This window comes from Pleurodeles waltl, chromosome 7, assembly GCF_031143425.1.
Source record: "Pleurodeles waltl isolate 20211129_DDA chromosome 7, aPleWal1.hap1.20221129, whole genome shotgun sequence".
In the NCBI taxonomy this organism is placed as follows: Eukaryota; Metazoa; Chordata; class Amphibia; order Caudata; family Salamandridae; genus Pleurodeles; species Pleurodeles waltl.
The window spans coordinates 1,514,929,497-1,514,944,872 of record NC_090446.1 but is presented as its reverse complement, the minus strand read 5'-3'; the positions used below and the strand labels follow the sequence as shown (position 1 = coordinate 1,514,944,872).

General features: G+C 44.2%; 1 protein-coding gene across 2 annotated transcripts in view; it reads right to left on the bottom strand.

Moving 5' to 3' along the window:
- Nucleotides 1-5,478: 5,478 nt before the first annotated feature.
- Nucleotides 5,479-15,376, bottom strand: part of LOC138246613 (C3a anaphylatoxin chemotactic receptor-like) — a 33,124-nt gene continuing 23,226 nt past the window's right edge. For both annotated transcript variants that reach the window (XM_069201315.1, XM_069201314.1), the window contains exon 2: nucleotides 5,479-14,036. In XM_069201315.1, the coding sequence (XP_069057416.1) occupies nucleotides 12,988-14,031 (1,044 nt within the window). In that variant the 5' untranslated portion in view covers nucleotides 14,032-14,036 and the 3' untranslated portion in view covers nucleotides 5,479-12,987. The remainder of the gene's footprint in view (nucleotides 14,037-15,376) is intronic.

The window sequence follows — 15,376 nt, the reverse complement described above, 5'->3', positions numbered from 1 at the left end:
TGTCAATGATGATTCTGAGGTTTCTGGTGTGGTCGGAGGGAGTGGATGCATGGGCACATTCATTCTCACTTACACTCACCTGCACTCATTCTTACTCTCACTCCCTCATTCTCAATCACTCCTATTTATTCCATCTCTGATTCATTCATTCATTCACACTTAGTCTCATTTGAATTCACCCTTACCCACGCACTTTCACTCACTCTCACACACATGCTTGCAGACAGAAGCATATTTTCTACATACAGATGCACACTTTCACACACTTCCTAATCCGTAATCACACACACAAACTTAAAACCTTTTTTAGTTACCTCAACTGAAAGTAAATATCCCATTGCAGCTCCCTCCAGGTGCTAACTCCATTTCTATTACTCTAATAGTGAATAATAGACCAGCATTCACTATCAACAACACTACTACTAGTCATAAGAAATGGGTTGAAAACAAGTATGGCAGAGCACCAGCGCCTATAAGGATGATCCGCCCCTGTGTTCTTGGCACTTATTTTGCCACCTCTGAAGCCACGGGTCGCAAGGAAAAGCCTAGGGTTGCAACTCTGACCTCGACAACCCCTGAATGATGTCCCTGATAGCCCATCACTCTCCAGCCCTCCTCATTTTCCCAGCTCCTTCACCACAATAGGGTAGCAGTGGCCTCAGATAACATACACAGACACCGCACTCTGGGTGAGTCCATTTCAGCCTTTGGCCTGTGTGTCAATCACATCATGGATCAACCCAGAGGAGTATTTATTTCTCAGTGCAATGGTATTGCTTAATAGCTCTGTTAAAATCCCTCCTAAGAAGAGCTTCCATTGCAATGCATGAAGTGTATGGTTTCAACATCTGGCAAGGACTATTTGCTGAGTGCAGAAGTCATCTCAAACAAGCACTGGCAAAGCCAGTAGGTCTTGTGTAAGTGAGAGCTGCTGGCATTAGCAAAGTACTTATAGGTCGAGCGACCAAGTGCGTTGGCCTGTTGAAAGTATTGTGGGTTCTTAACCATGCCCACCTCATGCCCATCACTTTTACTCATTCATGGGCTTGCTTTTACAAATCACTTGATGTAATTGATAAATGCTTTACTTTTGTCCTGCCTTGGGCAGTTTGGTTACCGCTTGGACACCAACCTTGTTACATGTATAATTGCATGATTGCAAATATGTTTGACTGTGAGCTAACTTATTTTCCCTTTTGTGTCTCTCCTTCACACTCACGCTCATGGTGGCCATAGCGCTTTGAGTCGGCTCGCTTATGCCAACTGATACTTTTCATTTTCTGGTTGAGAAAGCCATGTGGGTGTTATTTCCATCATATGCCTCCCCAGTGCGGTACCTGGCGGAAAGCACGCTTGCTATGTCTTTTACTGATTTTTACTGAAAACAAATCCCATGCTGCTATGCTTAAGTGTGTTGCTTATTGGTAACATTCCCTCCTCTCTTAGATGTTTTTCATCTAGCTAGACACTAGTGTCAAATTTATGTGGCAAGAAAAGTCCAGTTAGGGATTTACAACACCATTAACTCTAACTCAAGCAAATGTGAGATCCAATGCATTGCAAATTCCTGTTCAGCCATGTTGTACAGTTGCACGACTGCTGTGCAGTACAGCTGAAAGGTTTAAAAAAGTTCTATGACACAGTAGCGCTGACCGCGTCATAGTGGTTTTTCTTTTCTAACTTCCTGCCATGCTGCACAACAACCGTGCTGCAGAACAACATGGTTAAAAAAAAAAAAAACACTGAAAAAGCCAATAGCCCTAGTGTAGGTGAGACCTACTAGCTTTGCCAATATACTTGTTTTATATAGCACTGGTTTACTTTGGTTAATCCAATTGAACTAGTACAGGTAAAGATAATGATGCGTAAGAAAAATCCAGGACTAGAACAATGTGTTATTTTGGGTGGAGTTGTCTGGTCACCCTCAATCAATCAGTCGAATTGTGGGGCGAGACTTCTCACCTGTGAAGGTATCCAGATGCTGGCAGAGTCCAGGGTCTCAGTTGAAGAGCCAGGTTTTCAGCGTCCTACGGAACTAATGTAGAGTAGGGGGGGTCCTGAGGTGCAGGGGGAGGCCGTTCCAGGCCCTGACTGCGAGGTAGGAGAAGGAGCGTCCTCCTGCTCTGCTGCGTTGTACGCGGGGGATGCACCAGAGCAAGGAAGCTGGGGCAGAGTTGCCTGGAGGGTTTGTGGAATCTCAGGCAGTGGTTGATGTAGGTGGGTCCGGAATCATGCAGGGCCTTGTTGTAGGAAAATGAATTAAACTCTTTTACTGAAGCAAAAGGAGGTCCTTTGGATAATAATTCTTCCTGTCAATTTAACTGAAAAAAAAAACTAATAGCCAGTTTCTTATTTTTTTAAGTAATGTGACCCTGTAAATTCATATTAATTTGCCAAAACTCAGTTTCTGTAATCAATGTCTCAACGTTCATACCAACTAGGTACACAATAAAAAACTTTAATGCTCCAAATGCAAAAAAAAAGTTTCAAGTACATTTTTAAGAGAAAAAACTTTTTATTAATCTTTTAGGAAACTATCAATCATGAATGCTGGAGGAAAAAATAAAAGTAGTAGGAAATGTCACACTGTTCCAGCCCGGAAATACCCTAACAAGAGGATTCTTTGCAAAAACAAAACCCAAAACAGGAAGATGATCATAAGGGTGGAATAAACAACGCTCAAATATCCAAGCAGACCAATTCATTCTGGAAAAAAACTAGAAGCGGATATTTGGTGTCAGGACACATGCAGAAAGTTTGCTCAGCTCTGCACTTTGAGTGATGCATCAATGGGTGAGTTATTTAGAGCATCAAATCGATTCCCGACATTCAAAATATGCATCACGTACACAGTTTCATATAGTGCTAACATGGCTGAAAAGCATAAACACGCTTTACAATAAAAATACATAATTGTCAGAAAGAAGGGTATCTGCAGAACAGCACAAATCCGAAAAACCTGTCTATGAATGCAAACAAGGGGGGGGTGGGAGACAAGAAACACACAACAGGATGGGAAGAAGAATAAAAAAAAAAACCAGTACCTCAATCACAGCCCAGCAGCAGCAGGACCCTAACCAACCAATGATACAATCTGTGCTTGGTCCATGCTCCCAAGGAAAGAAGAGGAAGTGAAGCCAGCATGTGCTACTCAATTAGGAGGCAGAAAACAGGAGTGACAAAGAAGCCAAGAAATAGTAAGCATTGGGCGGGCTCCAAGCCCCTTATTGTATACACTATCGTTTGCAAGCTTGAGCGCATGCAATGCATGTGCTGTCGCAGGCAAGACCTAAAAATGGCTTACAAGAAGCACATTTTGTTTGATAAACAAACACTTAACGTTTCATCTAAATAAGCATGTAAATGTACTATTTTACGTGTTAAGTTCTTGTTTTCCAAGAAAGCAAAAAAGACTATATTAAAAATACAAACCTCCTGAACGAGACCTGACATTTACATACTATTCTTGATGATAGTTAAACATTTGTTTGTTATTTTACTGGTGTTGCTTTTAATGTTGGAAGCCGCTTTTGTGAGAAGTCTCATGTCACCAGAGCATGCTTGCACTTGAAATATGCACGTGTATGAAGAAAAGTCCCCACCACTCCACTTCATCTCTAACTTTTGCTGCAGAGACAAGAACAGGGAAAGTATTATCCTTAAAAAGCGTCGGCCATCTTTTTTTTTGTCCTCATAAATGTCACCATTGAACTCTGTTTAGGTGCCGCTAACCTCAAGAGCACAGGAAGCCAATGACCATCTAGGTCCCAGGATGAGACAAACTTCCAACCTAGCCTGGTCACGGCGAATAACCATTGGACACTGAACATTAAGCACCTCAGATCTTTAAAAGATCCCATTTCTGATCTCCAAGCCTCCTCGATTCTCTTTTATCTACTTCTTTAAAGAAAAGAACAGACCTTCTCCATTCCATCCAATTAGGGGGGGGGGTTGAGCCAAACTTTTACACACTTCCCTTCTTGTAAGTAATGTTAGATAAAACAGAAACCCTCTTTGATATAGGTTAAGGCTAAAGGAGAGGGAGTGGAGGGAAGGGGGGGTCAGTGTCGACAGTTAACACCTCAAATATAATTAACGGAGGGGTCATTTCGACCACAAGATCCAGGGAGTCAGAGACTGTCTTGCCCACCGCCGACCAATATCCCTGTAGTTTCAGACACGAAGCAAACATATGGACATCATCTGCCTCTGAGCTACCACACCGCATACACTCTGAAGTTGCACTACTCCTCTTCATCTTTGCCGCCTCTCGGGAGTCCAACACGCCCTATGAAGGGTAAAAAGATGGTTTCTCCGTAATGCAGCTGATTTAACCACAGAGTACAGTGTGGAAAAATATACTTGCCATAACATTTCCAACTCCTCCTCCGGCACATATCTGCTTCATTTCCTATATAGTGGTTGGGATAAAGTCTGAACTATTGATAGAAGATGTTGGTACCATCGAGAGACTTCTTTCTTTGTGTCGTCAATTGCCAGTAAATCCTGCTCCACTTGAGTTGGTTCCAGGCCAAGACCTCCCTGACTTTTGAGCCACCCATTAACCTGGAAGATCTTGAATCAGGACAAAGGGCCAGATGTAGCAAAGACATTGCACCTCGCAAATAGCGAAAATCGCCATTTGCGAGGCGCAAATGCCTCTTTGCTATGCAGAAATGCATTTTGCGAGTCGGATCCGACTTGCAAAATGCATTTCCGACTCGCAAATAGGAACGGGTGTTCCCTTCCTATTTGCGACTCGCAATGCAATTCAATTTCGCGGTCGCAAATGGAATCGCAGTTACCATCCACTTGAAGTGGATGGTAACCCAGTCGCAAACGGGAAGGGGTCCCCATGGGACCACTTCCCCTTTGTGATTGGATAAAAAAATATTTTTTCAGAGCAGGCAGTGGTCCAAGGGACCACTACCTGCCCTGAAAAAATCCGAAACTAAAGGTTTCGGTTTTTTTTTCAAAGTGCAGCTCGTTTTCCTTTAAGGAAAACGGGCTGCACTTAGAAAAAGAAAACTGCTTTATGAAAAAGCAGTCACGGACATGGTGGTCTGCTGTCTCCAGCAGGCCACCATCCCTGTGAGTGCCCCTACTCGCAATGGGGTCGCAAACTGCGACCCACCTCATTAATATTAATGAGGTGGGTCTTAGCGACCCCATTGCGAGTTGCAGAAGGTGTCTGAGACATCTTTCTGCATTCCAAATTGCGACTTGCAATTTGCGAGTCGCAGGGACTCGCAAATTGCAAGTCGCAATTTGGAGTTTTGGTACATCTGGCTCAAAGTCCCTTGCGTCTTGTGATTCCAAAACTCCCAACTCAAAGCTATCCCATCTCCAATTAGCTGCCCCCATCTGGTAACCCCACTGCTTTTTAAGGGCAAAGCCAGAATGTAAGCATCGGCCATCTTGCAATGGTTCTGCTTTCCGAATTTGAAAGCATGCTGCTGCATGAAATAGAGATATCACTTTGATCAATATACTTCATTTATTTGCTTAGGTAGGAAAACACAATGTTCACCAACATTTTCATTTTGTATCTGCTTACACTTGACATAGAAAACCTGCTTGGTCTCATACGCACAATCATTTGTAAAATAGTTGCATTCCCACAATTGTTTACAGAATATATACATAGCCACAGTCCTCAGCATAGAAACAAATTCTACTTTTAGTCTGCATGAAGTGCAATGGATTTAATCTTTGAAGCACTAGTTAGTTTGCAAAAATGTATATTCCTTATTTGTATTGCATTTTGGTTGCCTTCCATAGAGTGACCTTTTATTTCTTGGAAGTAGTCTTGTACAACTACGCACGGCCGATTTAACACTTTCGTTTGATAGTCTTGGAAGCAGTTGGAAAGGGACACTTGGTGGTCTTGGTTTCCATTTTGGAAGTGGTTGGAAAGGGCCACTTGGTGGTCTCGGTTTCCGAATAGGAAGTGTTGGAAAGGGCCACTCAGTGGTCTTGGTTTCCATCTTGGAAGTGGCTGGAAGGGGCCACTTGGTGGTCTTGGTTTCCAAATAGGAAGTGGTTGGAAAGGGCCAGTCTGGGTCTCCGAGTGATAATCTAGGATGTGGCTGGAAAGGGCCACTTGGTGGTCTTGGTTTCCATCTTGGAAGTGGTTGGAAGGGGCCACTTGGTGGTCTTGGTTTCCAAATAGGAAGTGGTTGGAAAGGGCCAGTCAGGGTCTCCGATTGATTCTCTTCGAAGAGGTTGGAAAGGGCCACTTGGTGGTCGCCATTTCCGAACAGGAAGTGCTGGAAAGGGCCAACCGGTGGTCTCAGTGTCAGCCTGCGGTGCAGAGCCCAGCTGCTTCTCTGCTCTCCCTTTTCCATGGAGCCCCCTCTGCCACCAGCGCCAACCACTGCCTGCCCACCACTCCTGGAGATATCCTTGCTGCTGGGAGCCGCCTCCTGCCATCCGTGCCTGTGGCTGCCTTAAACTGAAGCTTTCCCTTACTGGTACAGTACAGTGCAGGACGATACTACTCAATGCAACAAAACATTATCACACAACGCATCACTATACAGCAATACTGTGCAATACTATAGTATACAACACAAAATACTATACAGTTCAGTTCTATACAGCGCTATACAGCTTTACAGTGCAATACTGTACATTACAAATCACTGTGGAATGCAACAATATTATGCAATGCATATGCATCAATACTAGACAATGCAACAGAACTATGCAATACTAAGTAATACATTGCAGTACAATTCAGTGCAGTACAATGTAATGCAGTATGAGGCAGACTACCTAGGTCTAAATCTTGCTTTGGCATAAGATGGATAATGATTGTAATTTTTATAAAATCAGTACTGCTGAACTAAGGATCTGTGCTATTTGTACACTTTTGTATACACTCATCCATTCATCTAGTCATCCACCAATAAACTCACTTATTCATCTGTTTCCTTACTCATCAATTCATTAGCCTTGCCATCTCTCATTCATCCTGTCCCTCATTAAACAACTGACACGTTTTCACATATGCCCACTCACCTGCCTAGTCCACACCCACACAAAAAGTTTCAAATCAGCTAAGAAAGGTTTGACTTATAAATTAGCCAGATCTATTGGCTTTGACATTTCGTCTTTCCAATAATGATTCAAGAGTATATCTTAATTCACTGTCAATTGAATGGCGTAGCCCTAGTTGGAATTATCTTCACCATGCTAACAAGTTCCTCCAATATACCTCACTTGGTTCACTCTCTAAAAAACCAAGATGGCCCTATGAAGTAAAGGTTTGTCTTTCAGGACTTCAACCTCTGAGGAGGGACTTCATCTTTGGAGGAGACTCAATAGTTAAAGACGTTCCAGATATCAGGTTGCCATGGCCCAATTCTCTCTTCCTATTTGAATGCCCTTTTCAAAGATGTTGTGGGTAATCAGGTGGGGTATAGGCCAATTATTCCCCTAATCAGAAGTCTTTAAAGCTTCAAACCTTTAATAGCCTTTTCACTTTTTGAATCTTTATCATCTATATCTTGCAGCCTTGAAAAAGCCCCAGGTAGACCCTCCATAGGGGGTGAAACATGTGTCGGCTCTCAGTCTGTCTTAAAAACACCTACGAACTTTGTTTGCAATGAACATTAATAAATAATTTCGGACCTTCACATTTTTGGATCATATGTTCAAAGAACTATATCTGAACTGAAACAACTTGAATACATTCAGTGGGTTTTCAATACTTCATAGCTCAATAGTTAAAGACAATGGCGGACTGACACCTCTCCCAGCTGACAAAATACCCTGTGACAAACATCCTGAGAATAGCTGTCACGCAGCAAGTTGGGCCAGGAGTGCCAAATGCTGCTCGACTGTCATGAGATACTCTATCATATTTTGCATCTGTGTATGCATTGTTTCTTGGCTGTGTGGATGAACCCTGCAGATCAGCCACACGAAACTTGGGGGCACAGTTGTGACAAAGTGGTGTCGTGCAGCAATTCCCCTTGCTGTGCTGCAGTGCTTCTGTTGGAAAGGGCAGGAACGCGCCCTATTTAATGCAATACATCTCATTCCTGCCTTCCCCTGCGCTGTCGCACAATGGGCTGCACAGCGCCAACGCAGGCACCCTTGCACCATGAATCCAAGGCCCTTCAGGGCCAAAATGCCTCTCAGGATGGTTTTTTGACCAAAGTTGCACCATGTGTGCTTCGCATGCAGGATTATTTTTGTGCAGGAAGGGGCACCTTCCTCATTATGTCTCTCCTGGGAAGGTGCATCTTTTTGGTACATTCCCAGGTTTACCTGTTCTTTTCAATGAGGGTATGCATAAAAAACCATGAATGTTGTGTGGAAACACCCATGCAACACCCACGAGAATGCCGCCCTGTCTCAAAGTAATGCAACATAGCGATTTACGCTGCTTTACGTTACTCTAGATTTATGAAGCCATGCAGAGCCACGCAAGGTGGCCTTGCGTGGCTTCATAAATCTCGCTTTTAATTTGCTCCTGCACCATGTTGAGTGGTGCAAGAGCAACACAAAGGGGCTCATAAATGTGCCCCTAGATTTATTAAATGTTACAGCTCCACGCAATGACTGTGTGCGTGAGCACTGTGTGCTTGGGAGCTTTCACCAGTGCAGGACTTTAAACCCCCACATCTGGGGCTCCATGAATGCTGCTACTGGTGTAAGAACCTGGTGCTCCATGATATGTATGGAAATCAGGGTTCTTCTACAGGACCTGGTGCTCCTTGGTATGTATGGCAATCAGAGTTCTTCTACAGGACCCGGTGCTCCATGGTATGTATGGATCTGTTGCTCCATGAAATGTATGGAAATCAGTGTTCTTCTACAGGACAGCTGAGGGGCAGCATTGACATGATTTTGATTTGAGGACACTCCTTTTATTTCCTCCAAAATAGGTAAACCTTGATGCTCCCGTTGCACTTCAATCCTCCACTGAGGTCTTGCCTCCTGCCCAGAGGCGAGCACCTTCATGCCAGACTACCTAGTGATCTGTGCTTTGTGTCACAAAACAACCACAAAAACCTATAGATTTTGATGCAAAAATCAATCTGCTCAATGTTCACACCTTTCACTTATCATTCTAGGGAAAAACAACTTAATTAAAATGATGAGCATGCATAAATTCACTTTTATTTTTAACGCTTTGCCCCTATATTGAAAGGCTGAGTGGCTCCAAAAACTCCAGGGGAAAATTTCTAGTTTTATTTGGGCACACACAAATCCAAGAATTGCTTGGAAAAAAATTACGTAAAATGAAATTAGACAGGGGAATAGCACTTCCAGACTTCCACTTGGATTGCTGGGCCTTCCAACTAAAAAATATTAGATTGTTACTATCCAAAACCTACACATCCTCCCGCCTGCAGGCAATAACAGAAGACTTGCGGGAGAAGGGCACCTACTTCCTTTTTAAATTTAGCCATCCAAAGTACTACAAAAAGTTAGGTTGAAAGTTCTAAATGCGGCCTGTGGGGTATGGTTTCAGGTGAGGTGAAAGTTAGGAATCCCGTACTACAGTGAGATGGCCCCGATCTGGAGCTCTCCTGGTACTCCGGAATGCCTTCAGGACGCACTGGCTATTCCATTAAAAGATGTGGGTGCCACACGATGAGGACAATTGGTCAGGGGAAGTTCCTTGATTTCATGGGACTCCTTAGCCAGATGGGCCAATGACAGATGATCCAGATTAAAATATCTACAAATAAAAAGCTGGCTACAAGGAGAATTGAAGGTAGGGCTCAGTACGGAATGGGAAAAAGATATAATAGGTAAATATGAGATAAAGAAGGAGGGATCAAGATGGTACTGGTCCCTGATAACTAGACCTTCCGAATAGTGTCTCCTTGAACCATTTTTCCAACATGCATCGCAACTCACGCCTCAAATTAATGGGATTTCACTTGTTGCCACCATTCTTCAGAGGTGTATTAGGCTGGTACCCGTGCAGGCTTCACAACCCCTTTGTGTGCCACAAACACCTTCACCCCTGCATACCTATCCTTAACTATGTTTGTTTTGCACCCACGTGTTTGAAAATATTTCCAACACATCTTTTGTAAGGACAGTATGCGAGGAACTCAAATCCACTGCGACTTCCACATTTTGCACTAACATCCTCAGAGCACACACTGACCAGACCATGTTACTTCTCCAGTCCACCTTCAAGACAACTCACATTCACCTGAGCAACTTACCTCTGATATTTTATGTTACACATGGACAACATGTCCCATCTGACCACACATCTTGCCATCTTTCTGCACAGCAGCACAGCTCCTGAAGGAAGCCTATGAAACAGGCTGCCACAAGAATAAGACATTTCTAAGACGTTCAGGTTTGCCCACTTATCCCCCACAGTACACACATGAACCTACTCCTCTCACTCTTAGCGTCACTCACGGCCTGGTCCACTGTTTTGGCAGCGCGGAGACCCCCATCCAACATCAGGTCCCTCAGATCCCACAACTTCTCTTGAATTGCATCCCAGTTGGTTTGCACTATTCGCTGGTCCTGTTGCATTTCATTTACACGGTTATAAACATTCATTAAGCGTTTCTGACTTTCCTCGTGTTCTTGTGAAAAGCTGCACCTGTCTTAGAACACACCAATGTGGGGTTTAAAGTACTGCTACAAACTGACTGTCACTTCATCAAACTCATTCCAATCTGAGCTCCTTCGGTTGAGCAACTTATGGCCAAGTTCCTCCTTCAGACAATGCAACAACATACCCTCCTGGTTTCCACCATCATTGTGTCAGCACATTTGGCTACCAGACATGTTAGAAATCCATCCTTCCTTCTTCTCATGGTAGAAAAGGTTCTCCTTTTGCCCTGTATGAATTTTGGAGGAGGATCTCATGGTTGGATGTTAAATACAGATATCCTCAAGACCAGGAAACCACATGTCAAAAAGTAAACTCAACTATGAAACAGCCAGCTGATCACTCCATAGTTGTATGTGCCTTCCACAACCTAACACTGTGTGCACATGCATTCAATGGACCCCTCAAAGTGACCATGTGACTAACACAGATCTCTAGCAGGTTCTAGTACAGAGGATTCTGTCAACAGAAGGCCATAGCACAGCACCTGTCAGACACCGTCCGGTACTGGCCACATGCTCCATGGCAAGCAGCAGGGTCAGACTGGCCTAAAGGGCTGGTCCGAGGTCAGTGGGTGGTCTGGATTTTTGGCAGTTTGTGGGCCTGTTTTATGGTCAGGTGGGCCCCATTACTGTTGATTTCCCTGATATTACCACAAACACTGCCTGCACCAAGCACATACGTATTCACCATGCATAGCTCATATAGAGCTTGTTTTTACAAGTTCAGAACTCGCCCGGTTTTCAAATGTGGGTCACTTTTTAAAGTATCTGTTTCGCTAATGTGGGCTACTTTCATTTTGGGGCCTGAGTCTATTTTCTGTCCCAGTCCGGCCCTGGCAAGATGTAACTTACATCAGCGCGAGCTGTGTTCTCTGCTACACAACATGCATGAACAAGAAGCGCTGTAAATAGTGAACACAGGAGTCGAGGCACTCTACAATAATTATCCACTCAGCTGGGAGAGTCATGGATCATCACTTAAAAAATAGTTCCTCTTTTGTGTTCAACAACAGCTGAATAGATGAGTTAAAGCATGAACCTTGGCCACAATCGGATTTTCAGGCCTTTCTTTCATGGGTGTCATTTAGGGGTCGCAGCTGAGACCCCTGGCTTGCCCCTTGTGACCCCCTGGCTCTGCCTTTGCGACCCCTGACCTCAGAGGTGGCAAAATCAGTGCCAGGTACACAGTGGCAGCTGAATCGATTGGAGCTCCACTATCTTTGTTTTCTCTCTTTTTATTACACTAATAGTGAATAATATCTCATTATTCACTATTAGTGTAATAAAAATTTGGAGTACAATTAGGTTGAATATGACCTTCTCTGGCAGCTGAGGTAAGTAAAAAATGCTCGTAAATGTATGTTGTGTGTGTGCTTGTGGTGTGTGTGTTTACATGAGAGAGTGTGTGTGTAACAGTAAATGTGTGTGTAAGTGTGTGCGTGTGTGAGTAAAACTGAAATTCAAAGGCTGTGTGATGTCACTTGAGCTACCCCAGGAAGTTTGGTGAATTGACGTTCATGTGGTTCTTTGTATGTCACTTTGTGCCACACACCCTTCCAGAATCAACAAGTGTCCTGATCATTGGGCATCAGACATCCACACTTGGAACACTTTGCCAAGGTCCACCCTTTGTCACCTGGATATGGACATTCGTAACCTTGGCCTCACCACCAGAGGCAACATTTAATGGGAGAGACATCCAGCTCAGATGCAGCAGACAATGTGGTGCTGCAATTGCAGTCGAGTGGGCCCCAAAGAACCACAGGTGGAGGACAGTAGGTGACAAAAGAGCACATGATCCAGACCTCCAAGGGGCTCCTGAGCCTCTGACCAGTAGTTGTTGAATCCCACATTCCCAGCCTCCTATTCTACATTCAATACCATGGCAACACATATATGGCAGCAAACATGAGCCACATAGGTCAAGAAGACCAGGGTGAGGACCACCACACCACCACCTATTGGCATAATCACAAACAATGTCGTTTTTATTGTTGATGGGTATCCTGGTGCCTTCAAACAGCCTCTTTGGGATCAGGTGCTGTATCTGAATAGAGGTTTTCCAAGGATTTTAGCAGTACACAAATACTGGTGATGGTGCTGCTATCTAGCACTTCAGAGGTGTGCAAGTGTTGTACCAATTGGGCGTAGAATTTCTGATGCCGAAGGGTGGTCTTTTGCCTTCACGCTACCATCTTTGTTCACATTGAATTTGTTCATTATTCACTGTTTTATTTTACTTATGTCTCAGACATTGTTTCACCTCTGTGGCCAAAGACTGGTACCTTATTTACAGAGCAGGGCCATGAGGCTGTACAAAGGTATGACCTCCCAAAACGCCACTGTCCATGCTGCCATTCCCCATCCTGCTTATCAGGAGCTTCAGCTTCCTGTCACTGTCCAGTCTTCCAGGTGGTTGTTGGTGGAGGTTTCAGCCTTGCGTCGGTTGCTCAAGCCCGACAGGGCCAGGTCATCCCACATGGACCGCTTGAATATTGCCAGGAGGGACTGGTTCAGCTTCTTCTTGAAGTTCAGGCCCATGAAGAAGTAGAGGACTGGGTTGAGACAGCTGTTGAGATAGGCCAAGGAGGAGGCGAGCGGGACCCCGATGGTCATTGCCAAACCTTTGACACCCGTGAGCTTGAGAAGAAGGAACACATGGTAGGGCATCCAGCAGATGAAGAAGGTGATGACAATGGCCAAGATGACCCGGAAGGGCTTTCTAGATCTGGCACGGATCCTCAGGTTCAGCTTCAGTGCTATGATGAGGTAGCAGGTGAGTATAATAAGGAAAGGGATCAGGAAGCCCAAAATGAAGCGGTGAAGGTAGATCGCTTGCTTGTTGGTGTCCTTGTCTTTGTAACGGTCGATGGTTAGAGTGACAGAACACTTTGTTTTGTTTTTCGAGTCAAGTACAAGCCCCCGAAAAATGTAGAACGGTAAGCTGGCCACCACAGCGGAAATCCAGGAGATCCCACTCACTATCCATGCCAACCGGGGCTGGCGGTTATTCTTGCACCACACCGGGAGGACCACAAAAGCGCAGCGGTCTAGGCTGATGGATGCCAGGAGAAACACACTGCTGAACATGTTTAGGTACTTCAAAAAGCTGTTGGCCCGGCACAGGAACTCACCAAAGGGCCAGTAGTCAAAAAATGCATTCTTCACCAGGGGCACACAGCGAGTGACTGCAAACAAGAAGTCTGCCACAGCCAGATTGAGGAACCAGATGGAGTTGACAGTTTTTGACATCTTAAAGCCAGTGATCCAGATAACTAGGCCATTGCCTAAAACACCAAGAACAAACACCACACTGTAGAAGAAAACCTGGATGGAGTCCATGATGTTCTCAACATTGACCACGGCTCGCTCTTTTGACAGTAAGGTATCATTTTTTACTCCAGCCAGCTGCATGTTGACATCCATGGAGTCTAAGGGTAGGAATAGAAAGTGGAAAAAAATCAGAATGACATTGGCCAAGAAACTACAAATAAAGACCTATAAGAATTTGAGGCAATGTGCTTCTCAACAAACAACACTATTTTCAGATGCCGAGTTTAGGTCTGTGATTCTTATATTGCCAACATGTTAGAACAGGGATGACAATTTCAGTGTGTCCTTTCAGGTTTCCATCACTTGTGATGGGTCTAGACTTCAAGTCCTTATAAAGTCACATAAAACCTGCAAAAGCTATATCATGACTTTGTTTAGCATTTGGGGTTTTGAGTCTACAAAATGCCAGCCCGCATAATTTAAAACCTAGGGCCTCAGTCAGAGTTTGGACTAAACTGAAAATTCTCCAGTTTCTTGAGGAAACTAAACACAGAGAAGAATTTCCTTCATAATTATTTATATCCCAATGGTAGAGGGAATTTAGCTAGTAGATTCTACTCCTTATTTAGAGTTTCCCCTAGAAACTGGAGAATTTTCAATTCCCTCCAAACTCTTAGTGAGGCCCAGGTACAGTGTCACTAGAGAAGATTGTGTTGTGTTGTGTGAGTGGTCAGATGAAAATGTATCCTGTGTCAGCCCAGAAGTCATTCTACTTTTACAAGTTGTGCAAAAACTGTTCTCAAATTATCTTCTTCAGTATTTGGGTATGTGTAGTCCTGTTTTTCAGATTGATGTTTCAGACCTGCAGATTCCAGAATGCAAAGAAAACCCTTGATTTGGAAAGACACTCATCTATGGAGTTAGCCAACTTGAAAGCTGTGAACTTGAGTGTGCATAAGGTATTGGGGAGACAGTGACCTGATTATATTTCACACACACTTCCCGAAAAAAAGTAAAGTTAACAGATGAGTGCCTGTCTTTGGGGAGACTAAGTTTCTGTTTTGGGCTTTCATCGATTTCCACAATGCATTCTGGGAGCTGCAGTTCTGCTCCACTCAAACAAACTGAAGTTCTAGGTCGCACTGACTTCTAAAACTAATACCTGCGCTGGAATAGGAAGCCCGAGATGAGATGGATTAATCTGCCAACCTTTCATGACCTCATAAAGGTTGATGGCAATGCCAGAAGTTCCACAACCCAGACCGTAAATATATGCAGGGAGGAAGCCAACACAGCCAAGACCTTAAGCATGTATGGAGAAGGCAATAAAGACCACCCCACACCCAAGAAACCAGTTATGTAAGGTAGGACCAGCACCAGGTATCCAAGACTCTAAACAGGTTCAGGGGAAGCTAGTACCAGGTGAAGGCCAACACTAGATGCTCCATGGTCAGGACCATAGGCACGTACAAGTTGTAGCCAGAATCAGGTGCCCGAC